Below are 13074 nucleotides of genomic sequence, written 5' to 3'. Positions count from 1 at the left end.
TAAGCTGTGTAAGCTGGCCTCTATTGCTTGGAAAGCCGGCTGTTCTCTAAAGCTTTATTTTCTCTGGCAACAACATTACAAAGACCATTTCCTGTTGCATATCAGATACTCTTACACTGTTAATCCCATCAATCTGCCAGCAACAGTGTACTCCAGGAGTTATTTTATGATTATTGCAATTTCTTATTTTAATTCTTAATTTAACAACCATGTCTGCATCTATCTGTTATCCTAAAAAGCAAAAAATACCTACCTGTTCTTCAAGAATAGACAGTGTGGTTGCAATATAATAATAATAATAAACTATATTTATAGAACATGAAACACACCATAAACCAAATCTCACCATAACAACCTCTTATTCAAAATTTCAATTTCTTTTTTTCACCATTCCTCTCCCTCTATTTTTCCTGCTAAAACATAACTTTGTCCAGGCGGAGTCCATTGTCTTCACTGTTGTCCAGGCTCCTCGACATGGCACCATTGAGCGCACGAGCAACGGCCAACACTACCGGCAGACCAGCAGCTTCACCATGGACGACATCTACCAGAACCGCATCAGCTACAACCACGATGGCTCCAACTCACTCAAGGACCGCTTCACCTTCACTGTGGCTGATGGCACCAACCTGCTCTTCATGGTGGAGGAGGGCAGCAAGGAGGTAACTGTGTGTGTGCATGTGTGTGTGTGTGTGTGTCTGTGTGTGCGCGTGTGCACTGACATTTTTACCACAGCAGGAAGGCCAGTTAGATTGTGTATTGGTGTGTGTGTTTATGAGGCAGCTTCCTGACATTTTTATTCCAGCTGGATGATTGAATTAGCAGAGTTAGGGCACGCATGGGTGTGCGTCAATGTGTGTGCATGTGCGCTCATGTCTGTGTGTGTATGCTCTGCCCTTTTTATGATGGGAGGGGTGAATCAGTGGTTTGCGTGTGTGCTTTTATACTTCTATCTGAGTACCTGACTGAGTGACACTTTTGAAAATTGAGGATATTTTTGCAGTGAGGCCATTTTTGAAAAGTGTGGACATCTTTGAAAAGGTAGGACATTTTTGGAAAGTGAGGATATTTTTTGAAATGTGAGGACATTTTTAAGGGGTAAAACAAAACAAAACAAAAATCAAATAATACAGAAGTAGCAGAACTTAATTTTGTAATTTCTTATTTCCTACCTAATAATCTTAGACTCATCTTGTCATTCCTCCAGTGGTTAGTGTCTGAGCTGGATCAGAAACCAATGGTCTAGTATGCATTAAATGAGGGTCCTCACAAGTATAGACATTCAAACATCGGTGTGTGTGTGTGTGTGTGTGTGTGTGTGTGTTGTTAATGTCAGCTTTATGGTGGTAGTTATGAGCAAGCCTCAGGGTGAATTGACTCCTCCGCTTGTCAATTTAGCGTCCCTCTCAGCCGCCCTCCACCACCTGTCACTACAAATAGTCCACATGATTAAACTGAATGGCAGCAGCCAGGTATTGATATCCCTAATCACACACACACACTTCTCAGGCTTGTGCTTATTATCTTTCGATCGCCTGGGGACATTTGGCTTAACAATCACACATGTTCTTCTGCTCAGAAGACGCTTTGCTGCCTTACTGCTGCTGGTGTTTGAGGTGAATTTGTTCCCACTGGAGCTGCCCTGTTATTAAATAATGTATGAGCTCCTATAACACCCTTCGGATGAATGCATCCTTCAAATGGCACATGTCAAAGTTCACCTGAACAGCGTCTCTGTGATGGCAGGTTGCACTTTCTGTATTCCCTCTTGCACCTCGAAAACAGCGCAGTAACTAGTAATATTGGAGTAGTTCATGTGTTTTAGCCTGTCATTGCAGCTTGAAGGAGCACAAATCAATAAAACTGATTGTTTTCAAATGAATAAAGTTGATTGTTTTTAGCCACTATGGCATTCAACCTATATCCAGTACATGAGAACTTTTCCACTTCCTGTTTAAATGAATAATTCTAAACACGAGATGGTCCTAACTTTTGTCTGTTCACACTGATGTCTATACATTATCGAATGCACCCAGGACATTGGGTATTGGGATTTAGGCAGCAGTCTGAGGGACAAATAACTCAAAACTTGGGTAAAATAAATATAGCATATCCCCATCTTCAAAAATGTATTTTCAACCTTTTCCAGATCGTCACGGCTGCTCCACAGAAGTTCAAGATCGATATTCTGCCAGTTGACGATGGCACGCCGCGTATTGTCACCAACCTGGGACTGCAGTGGCTGGAGTACATGGAGAACAAGGTCTTACTCTTGCAAGATCATTTCTTCATGAATGTCTGCAAACATACTCTACAGTCTTTGCTCTGTTTCATGGTAACATTTAATAGCTGTAAAGGAAGTAATGGACCTAATGATGGACCCTTTCAAATTCATGGGACGCTTTACAGACAAAAAAGTATGAATGAGCAGTAGGCTGGGTTGTTGCAGAGTAGTCTACATACTCTGCATGCTCTCCTTGAGTAAATGCAATTTTTAAGACTTACTTGATTGTGCACACATAGCTCTGTGTCCTTGCCGACAGATTGTATCACAGTAACGTATTAACTGTGTCTTTGTGACTGACAGAAGCACAAAGAGAAGCTCTATCACTGTTTGCTCACAATGTGTAATTTACTTGCTCCCCCTGCTGGTTTAATCACCTCAACACTATACAAGCACTAGTTTCTATGGCAGACAATGTAAAAATGGCACTTTGTTCATTCTTCCTGAGTCTGTGCTGTGTTTGCACTGTAGGTAATCAAGTCTTGGATGTTTTATCACTGAGGAAAATTAGCATACAGTGGTAAACTCTTTCTTCAAACAGCTGGAAAGATAGCACACAAACAATTCCTCAGTAAAAAGTATTTCCAAGTTGAAACAAGCCTGTTAAGCAGCAGCTTGTAATGAATATCTTTTCATAAGACAATGCTGAATGCATTTGTCCTCCACTGTCCTAAAATGCAATACAATGCAAAAAAATCAGTGTTTCTCTGTGGCAGTTTTATAAACTTAATACCTGTTTGTGTCCCCATAAATTATTCACATTTTAAGAATAAATGGTTTGAACATAAATCTAGTATACATATATATGTATACATGTATGTCCTTCAAAGAAAGTGCTCTGGATGGGTGTAAATATGGGTGTACTACTCAATCTGTGATCTTAACTGCACATTTGAGTACTGAAAAACAAATTGTCCAGGATCGTAATCGGCATTAATCTTATGACACAGATCAAACAAAACAGAGTTCACACTGTCTTTGTGTTAATTAATCCAGAATCACTGCAGCAATATGAGAGCAAGAACAGAAGCCAGAGACTCAACCATCATCAACAGTAGTTCATGAGGGAGAAAAAAGGGCCTCATGAACTCATAAACCTTTCCACAATAGATAATGTCTGTGGTGTAATAACTTTAATGTTTAGTCTAAGTGGGGCTACATTGCAGGTACATTTCAGTCATTTCTGTTTAATGTCCACCAGGCCACCAACCTGATCACCAAGAAGGAGCTGCTGACCATGGACCCAGACACAGATGATGGACAGCTAGTTTATGAAATCACCACAGAGCCAAAGCATGGCTTCCTGGAGAGCAAGCTGAAACCTGGCAACCCCATCACCACCTTCACACAAGGTAAACAGGTTCCATCCAGTTCTTTGTTTCTTTCTGGCACAAATATTAAGTTCATTTTATTAAACAGCTGTTTTTATTATTTGTTAGTACAGTAAATTTTCTTCATGATTGTGCTTCAGAACAATCATTGGTGATGTCAAGGTTTCTGTTTTTTATATATACTGAGATTAACTGGGTGCTCCTTTTCACCATCACTATTGTGTTTTCCTTTTAGAAGTTGTTTCTAACACTTTTGGCTTCTGATTCCTTAAAATTCATCCATATCTGTTTGTGACCTCTAATCACAGTGCTGGTTTTTTTTTCTTTTGAGATTATTTAATTTGAAGGATTTTTCAGTATTTAACTATTTCAGTATTTCAAAAGATGTTGTTTCCTTTCTTAACCTTTTAATCATTTTGTGACCCTTTAATTCATGTTACTATGGGTATCACCAGTCTGAAGGTAGAGCTAAACAGTCACTTAACACAGTGAAGTTTTGGATTAGGACTCCACAGCATTTTACATGTCTTCAAAGTGAGAAAGTAGACTGGTTGAGGGGTCAAGGACGAGACAAAAGATTTGCTAGATGTCCAGCCTCTGTCTCTTCGTCACTGAAAGTTTTGTTCAAAGGCACCTCAACAGCCGTAGGAGTGTTTTTCCTCCTGTTTCCCCCACCCCGCATTTCCCAGCCAATTTGCAGTTTGAATCAGCAGTGTTCTCATCGTGAGCCTGCTTATCGTCACCTCTACGCTACAGCCAGGAATCAATGTCAGAATGCTTTTGTGAAATGTTGATCCTCTAGGCTAGAGAGCAACTCGAAACAGTCACTTTGATGTGTTGCATTCTCAGGTTGGAGCATGTAAACATCATTTTGATGATAATAAATATTCAATAATTAAAATCAACCCTCACCCTGAGAGAGGGATTTACTAGTATAAACTGTCTGCCAACATTATCCCAACTGTCAACATTTGCTTTCTTATTCTGCCATATGCTTGCACTGTGTTTCGCAATATTCTTGTTCTGGATAGTCATGCATACATTTTTTATCCTTTGTGGTCCCATTTAGTACTATTTTCTGTCCCCCACTTTGTATTTATTATTAAATGTTTATTCTGAACTTCCTAAAGGTCATTTGATCTTCTTTCCAGCACTCTCATCCCTCAGCCTATTAGCCCTCATTTACAAGGTATTTCCTTTCTCCAACCTCCTCTGGAAGGTATAAATGAGCCGAAATTGTGAGCCAATGATGACTTTCATCTTCATTTTCAATTTTTTTTTTCTTACAAGTAATGGAAAAAGCCCGAAGGCTGCAAATTATGAAATCATTATTTCACAGTAAATGCATTCTTCACAAAGATTTTTATTAAGATTCAGCTCCTGTAGGGACAGTTTTTTTTTGGTTGTCTCCTCACAGTAAGGTCAGAGTGACATGCTGGGTAAAATCCTAATTGTCTTATATGGCTACCTGCTGCAATGTCACATTTTTTGTCACATTTAAAACATTATTTTTATAGCAGAAACATATTTTTCTGCAATAAACAATTGACCAACAACAGCTCTTTTTACACAATGCGTGATGTATGACAGACTCCAACCCCCTGAAAAGAGTGTAAGAGATGAAAAGAAACAATAATTGAATCAGTGAAATTAAGGAATACAGTGCTTGATCTTTATTGATCTGGCCTTCTTCCTTTGTAGCTGATATCAATCTGGGTCTGCTCCGCTACGTGCTGCATCAGGAGAACGTTCAGGAAACCATGGACAACTTCAAGTTCCTGGTCAAAGACAGCAAACCAAATGTGGTCAGCGACAATGTCTTCCACATCCAGTGGTCACTCATCAGCTTTGAGCACAAAAGGTCTGTATTATGTGTGAGGCATTTACAAAAAACAACTTTGTAAAGGCCTTGTAAATTTCCCGAAGTGTCATAAATGTACCAATTTGCATTTTTTCAAATGTTTTTGGAAAGGTCATACCAGTTCCTGTCCAGAATCCTTGCTTTTCTTTGTTAAAAAAGCAAGTAAAATAAGTTCTCACTTCCTGTCATGCTCCCACAGCTACAATGTGAGTGAGAAGGCAGGCACGGTGGCCGTGACGGTAAAGCGAACAGGTAACCTCAACCAGTACGCCATTGTGCTCTGCCGCACTGAACAGGGCAGCGCCACCTCCACCAGCAGTGTCGGATCCCGTCCAGGCCAGCAGGACTATGTGGAATATGCTGGACAGGTAACCGTGCTTTACTAATGTCAAATTATTGTCATTCTATTTCCATTGTTGTTCAGGATATTTCAAAACAACAAACTGTCTGAGCTTCAGTCTAACTCTTCTACCTACTTTGACTTTATATTGGCCTTAGAAAACAATGATCCTTCATTCTGTGCAACTTTTGTTTTGTAAAGCTTTTTTTTCTTTTTTCTTTTTTTCATTTTTCCAGTTTTAAAAGTTTTGTTTGAAGTTTTACTCTTGATTAAGACACCATGGCTTCTATCTCTTTTAAATGTTCCTCCCCACTAGATTGGGTATATTTGTGCCACCTTGTTTTGACACTGCACTGATCTTGTAAAGAATATGTGCTTCCTATTATATGTCCTCAAGCATCATTAGATTTTACATCCAATTTTAAACAAACATACATACTGGCAAACACTGTATTGTCCCGTTAATTAACAGGTACAGTTTGATGAGCGCGAGGACACCAAGGTGTGCACCATAGTCATTAATGATGACAAAGTGTTTGAGGGAAGGGAGAACTTCCACGTGGAGCTGAGCATGCCTGTGTATGCGCTGTTGGGTGGAAACACGCGTGCCATCGTCAACATCAACGATACTGAGGACGAACCAACTCTGCAGTTTGATAAGAAGACCTACCACGTCAACGAGAGCACGGGCTTCATCCACGCACCCATCGAGAGAAAAGGTAAAGCACACCTTACAAACTGCAATGGGGGTTTCTAACATCACCTCTATGTAATTCCCCCCTTTTAATTTAAACTGAAGGGACTATTATTAGGCCTATTACGTTTCTTATACATATATATATTATATTTTTGACATATTTGCATAGACAGTATGTTGTTGCAACACTTTGTAAAGGCCATATGATGCATAATGAGTGCGCCTTTGTTCCCGTATGAATATTTGAGGATTTTAAATTTAAAATTGAGAGATTTTGTGCATGATTTTGTATTCATTTACTTGTCTAGTTCCAATTTTTTTGGTATCTTTGTGATCTTGACTTGGCATACTTGGCCATAAAATATCAGTTTGTAAAGATAAATCATGTCATTGTTCACAAGGTTAAAGAATTATCAAGTTATACAGCAACACAATGAATGTACAGCAGGGAGAGTGTAAAAGCAGGTCATCTTTCAAGGTCAGATGCCAAATGCTAAGTCAGGAATCATTGTTTTATTTGTTCAATCACTTATCAAGCACTAAATATTATTTGGTTCCAGTTTCGTTTGGGTTTTTTTTAGCTGGAATGTTTCAAATAAACATGCTAAAGACAGCATGGAGCACAATAGATACCAACCAAACTTTCATGGTGCCACATAAGTCCAAGCAAACCTGTCTACAGTTAATAAAGTGAACAAAACCCCCAAACAAAACAAAGATTCACCAAGCTACTCTCATGTTTGACTATCAAAATACATATGACCAGCAGTGACCCCCCCTTCTCTTGTCTCATTTCCACTCAGGTGACACCTCCAGCACCGTGTCTGCTCTCTGCTACACCGTGGCCAAGTCGGCTCAGGGCAGCAGCCTCCACGCTCTGGAGTCCGGCTCTGACTACAAGAGCCGCGGCATGAGCAATGACAACCGTGTCATCTTCGGCCCCGGCATCAGTATGTCCACCTGTGACGTTAAGCTCATCGACGACAGCGAGTACGAGCTGTCTGAGGAGTTTGAGCTGGTGCTGTCAGATGCTTCGGATAACGCTCGCATGGGGGACGTGATGGTGGCCAAGGTCGTCATCGATGGACCCAATGATGCATCCACTGTTTCTCTAGGGAACGCCACCTTTACTTTCAGTGAAGATGCCGGTGTGTACCTGTACACAGAGTAGTTGTGTGATTCTCTCTTTTTTTTCAGCCTTTTCATAGAATTACATTTACACCAAGAGAATTTTAGGTTACGCTCTGTTTTCTAAAGCCACAGCATGGTGATACACTGAGACAAATGTGAAACTTTAATGATGTCCATGGGGAAATTAGAAAGGTGCCAAGGAGAGTTAGAAATTATCTTTGGAAAATTTTATAATGGCTACATCCACGGGTGTACTATTCATTTCTTGCCAGTAGTGCCAGTGTCTGTGGACCCCCTACCCTCTTCCTAAATCTCTTTACAAAATGACTACACATGAAACAGAATGTAAGCATACCCCCTGAATATGTACACATCTCATTTGTAGAAAAAAAGATTATTATCATCTTTTTTTGTCAGTTAGTCTATACATTTAGTCTTTTCATGTATCTTGGAACAGAAAACATGGGAAACACAGGATTGATAGTTCTTCTTGTAATAATTAGCACAACAGGGTACTGCTTTTAGGTCAGTGTGTTGCTACATGTAATTCTTTAGAATCACTTGAGCAACAACTTGAAGGCTAATATCATATGTTACTCGGTAGAAAGATTCATGTTAATAGACGTGCTCATCTCTCTGCCTCTTCTGCTTTCTTTCTGTCCCTGTCTCTCTCTTTTTTTTGAATACTCTGACATTGCTTTAATCTTGGATAAAGGCATCAACCATGCAGCACGGAACAGCTAGCATTAATTAGTCTCAGCAAAATTAGCTGCAAAATTAATTTTCTCTGTCAATTTATTTTGTTGCTATTAGTTCATGACTTAAATTACTTTAAATTTGCAGACCAAAGCAGACCTTGTAAAGCAGGGCTATTGAAGGTCACCCAATATCTGACCTCATTGTCATCTGTTTGCCTTAACAAAAATTCCCATGGATACATCTGTAGTTTTATGATACAGAAATCCTGATTCCATCCATCTTTTCTAAACCAGTATTACATTCTCATCTCCACACTCCAGGCACAATTGAAATACCAGTGCTGCGCCATGGCAGTGACCTGTCGTCTGTGACCTCTGTGTGGTGTGCCACCCGTCCTTCAGACCCCCCCTCGGCCAGCCCGGGGGTCGACTACATCCCCAGCTCCAAGAAGGTGGAGTTCAAACCTGGTAAAACTGAGGAGGTAAGGACAGCCACTTTTCACCTGCAGCAAAAAAAACACATTTAGTGTAGTTCTTGGTGTGTGTAGTCTTTACATAGATATCTAAATGTTTTAAGTCAAAGGCAGCTGGACTGGAATGGAAACAAAGAAGCCTAGTAAGTAAGTAAGTAATAAGTAACATGACTGTTATTTATGTAATTCTTTACAGACCTGCAGTTTAACCATCATGGATGACATCCAGAACCCGTCCATTGAAGGATCTGAGTCTTTTGTGGTGTTCCTCAGTTCTCCTCAGGGTGCTGTCCTCCAAGAGCCCTACGAAGCAAACGTCGTCATCACTGACACCTTCCAGGACAGTACGTACACACAAGAAAGTCACAAACTTTAAAGCATTCACTTAAAATCAAATATGCATTTATTTTTTTTTCATGTTAGGCTTCTCAGATCACATATACTCATATACTATTGATATCTCAATTACATAAAATGCTAAGTTTTTCAAATTTGGAATCAGCTGTCTCACAACCATCATCCCCCCTCTCAGTTCCCAGCATGCAGTTTGAGAAGAGCGTCTACACTGTGAAGGAGAAAGACCGTGTCCTCCACATCCCCATCTTCCGCACAGGTGACCTCTCCTTCAAGTCATCAGTGCGTTGTTTCACTCGGACCATGTCAGCCATGGTGATGGATGACTTCGAGGAGAGGAGGAATACAGACGAGTCGCGCATCACTTTCCTCAAAGGAGAGAAGGTAGAATTTAGTCTAAGATGTTTACCTAAAGTAGATGAAGTCAGTTAGTCTGTTTGTATCTCACCTGCCCAATAAAAAAACCTTTTGTTTGTTTATCAGGTGAAAAACTGCACGGTTCATGTCAATGATGACTCTGTATTTGAGCCCGAAGAGGAGTTCCAGGTGCACCTTGGGACACCACTGGGTGACCACTGGAGTGGGGCCATGGTGGGCACTAGCGACATTGTCACCATCACCATCACCAATGATGAAGATGGTAAGCAGAAGCCTTTAGAATTCACATACAGCAAACTGGTGGACAGACGTAGTCACCTCAGTTTTGTCTTTGGCTCACATATTCATTCTATTCTGATCAATACATTTTTTTTTACTTCTTAAACTTACTACGGTAACTTACTTACTTATATATTATTTTGTTCACTGTAAGACAAGATGCAGGTTCCTCCCTAACCCCTTTTAATTTAGGACTCTACGGAAATGTAGTTTTCTGTAATATAAATATAAATTATTTTTTCATTTTAATGTGGTAAACAGTATTTAGTTAAATCCCTGTGCACATACCTATTATTTTTCTTAATGGCAATTTGTGTCTGGTAGCAAACTTATCCACCCTACAATTTAAAAGTACCACAAACTACAGTTTCAACAAAAACGTTTATTCATTTTAGCATTCACGAAGGGAGGCTTTATTGCAGGACTATCTAGGTGTACCTAATATGCTGGCAACTGTGTTTCCTAATTAGCAAATTCTTATATACAGTCAATGACAGATAAGTCTTCTCCTGTTCCTGTAGCACCCACCATTGAGTTTGAGCAGGCGTCCTACCAAGTAAGGGAGCCTCCCGGTCCAGATGGCATCGAGGTGCTTAACATCAAGGTGATACGTAGGGGGGATCTGGACCGGACCTCCAAGATCCGCTGCAGCACCCGAGATGGATCAGCCCAGTCTGGAGTGGACTACAATCCCAAGAGCCGAGTGCTTAAATTCACCCCTGGTCAGTTACAGCTTTCAATATATTTTTTGTATGTTTGAAAGTTCAAACATAGAATGGATGGCAGAGAAAAGCTTAAATATGGCTTAAACATCTCCCTTTGCTTCACTTTGTAGGGATGGACCACATCCTGTTCAAAGTTGAGATTCTGTCCAATGAGGACAGGGAGTGGCACGAGTCCTTGTCATTAGTCCTTGGCCCTGACGACCCTGTGGAGGCGGTGCTCGGGGAGATCACTATGGCAACGGTGACCATTTTGGACCAGGAGGCCTCAGGCAGTCTCATCCTCCCTGCCACACCTATTGTAAGAAATGTTACAAGGATTGTTAATCTAACTTTTTCAATATTATATCAATATTATATGGTGGCTGATTTGACCCCAAATGCCTCTTAGTTCCTCAGCAGGAATCTCATCTTGTGTAGTGTTAATGTTCTACCAACCTCATCGTTACCCATCCTCCTTCCTCCTCAGGTGGTCTCTCTCGCTGACTATGATCACGTCCAAGAGGTGACCAAGGAAGGCAGTAAGAAGACGCCCTCTCCAGGTTACCCTCTTGTATGCGTCACCCCCTGTGACCCTCATTACCCCAAGTACTCTGTGATGAAGGAGCGCTGTGAGGAGGCGGGCATCAACCAGACCCAAGTTCACTTCTCCTGGGAAGTCGCGGCCCCCACCGACACCAGCGGTGCCCGGTCCCCCTTTGAAACAGTCACAGACACCACCCCGTATACTAGCGTCAACCATATGGTGAGTTAGGATTTCTAAAAGGAATAGATGAAGTCGAGGTGATCGGTGCCAAAACATCACCTACAAAATGTGAAAAAAAACCTGGTGAAACATATCAAATACCCCGTTCCTCTGCTGTCTCTTGCAGGTCCTGGACAGTATTTATTTCAGCCGTCGCTTCCATGTCCGCTGCGTTGCTCAAGCTAGGGATAAGGCAGGTCACCTTGGAACACCGCTGAGGAGCAACATCGCCACCATTGGCACAGAGGGCTCCATCTGCCACACGCCTGTTACCACGGGAACCGCCAGAGGCTTCCAGGCTCAGTCCTTCATCGCCACACTCAAATACCTGGACGTCAAGCACAAGGAGCACCCCAACCGGTGAGTATGGAAAGGCAGGTGATGGCTTTTTTAAATTGGATAAAACCTATATAGTGTTTGTTAATGTAATTTATTTTCTGTTCTCTATGTCCTTGTTTAGAATCCATATCTCAGTGCAGATCCCCCATCAGGACGGCATGCTCCCACTGGTGTCCACCATGCCGCTGCACAACCTGCACTTCCTGCTGTCAGAGTCCATCTATAGACAGCAGCACGTCTGCTCCAACCTGGTTACCCTCAAAGACCTGCAGGGTGTCTCCGGTCAGTCACATAACAACACAATCTCATAAACACACACACACACACACACACACACACACACAAATCCCTCCTGGGAACATTAAGTTCCCCCTGAGAGCTGAAACACCTGCAGGATATTAAGCAATATAATTTAGATGACATTTTACATTTATAGCATTCATCTAATATTCACAACAGTGGAGTATTCTGTAATTCCTCCATTTTCTACAACACTGGCAGCCAGATGTTCTCTTTCCTAGTTAAAGCCAGGATTTATGTAGGTGATGATACATGCAAGGTGTCCTGGTAGATGAAAATATGGAACAAATAAAACGTAAAGAACAGTTTTCTCCTTAGAATCTGTTATTTTCTGTGCATGAACACCAGGCATACCATATGTAATATAAATTGTGCAATGGATTAACCTTAAACTTTTACCAAATGTTTTTAAATCAGAAAATATTATCCTCTGTGACCATGGCATTAAGATTTTTTAGATCTGTTTCAGCTAATGCAAACTGTGATGACATTCTCCCACAGAGACAGGTTTCCTGGACGATGTATCTTATGACAGCATCTCTCTGGGGCCGGGTTATGACCGCCCCTACCAGTTCAACCCCAACGTGCGGGAGGCCAAGAGCATCCAGCTCTACAAGCACCTCAACCTCAAGAGCTGCATCTGGACCTTTGACGCCTACTACGACATGACCGAGCTCATCGACGTCTGCGGGGGTTCCGTCACCGCCGATTTCCAGGTGCAAAAGACAGACGATGGCTAGACATGAGTCATGAAGAAAATCTTTGCCTCACTGCAGTTTACCAATAGTTATTGGCCAAAATGATCAATTATAACTACTAAACCATGTAGCAAATATCTTGACTAGAACCTAGGTTCAATACTCACTTGTTCTGGGCTTCTTGACCATATAATTTCTTCATCGTCAGTTGTTTTTTTCAGTTGTCATAGAAAAGTAGATGTTCAAACCTTATTATTTACTTATTGTGTGGACAGTCCACTCTTGACCCTGGAAACAATAAATGACATAAAGTAGCAAAAGCTCCAGAACAAGCAGACCTTGAGTGGATTGTATATTGATTGTTCTGTCAAATGCTGTCTCTAAGGTCAAGAAGGACTGTCAAGCTTAATCAGATGTTATTTAGCTTAAGGCCAATGCGAGCCA

At 41.2% G+C, this 13074-nt stretch overlaps 1 protein-coding gene across 1 annotated transcript in view; it reads left to right on the top strand.

Annotated features, from left to right (window-relative positions):
• Positions 1-13074, top strand: part of fras1 (Fraser extracellular matrix complex subunit 1) — a gene marked incomplete in the record, with an annotated part of 218544 nt that overhangs the window by 198928 nt on the left and 6542 nt on the right. The window contains 17 exon segments of the mRNA XM_035658439.1: positions 435-662; positions 2150-2263; positions 3486-3636; positions 5317-5476; positions 5676-5844; positions 6289-6535; positions 7317-7661; positions 8664-8824; positions 9012-9159; positions 9348-9553; positions 9653-9809; positions 10348-10548; positions 10662-10849; positions 11018-11293; positions 11421-11653; positions 11754-11914; positions 12434-12648. Of these exon segments, the coding sequence (XP_035514332.1) occupies positions 435-662; positions 2150-2263; positions 3486-3636; positions 5317-5476; positions 5676-5844; positions 6289-6535; positions 7317-7661; positions 8664-8824; positions 9012-9159; positions 9348-9553; positions 9653-9809; positions 10348-10548; positions 10662-10849; positions 11018-11293; positions 11421-11653; positions 11754-11914; positions 12434-12648 (3360 nt within the window).

Source organism: Morone saxatilis, unplaced genomic scaffold, assembly GCF_004916995.1.
Source record: "Morone saxatilis isolate NCDOM2014 unplaced genomic scaffold, NCSU_SB_2.0 Contig16, whole genome shotgun sequence".
Classification (NCBI taxonomy): domain Eukaryota; kingdom Metazoa; phylum Chordata; class Actinopteri; family Moronidae; genus Morone; species Morone saxatilis.
Note: the sequence above shows the minus strand (reverse complement) of the source record. Positions and strands in the feature narration are given on the sequence as shown.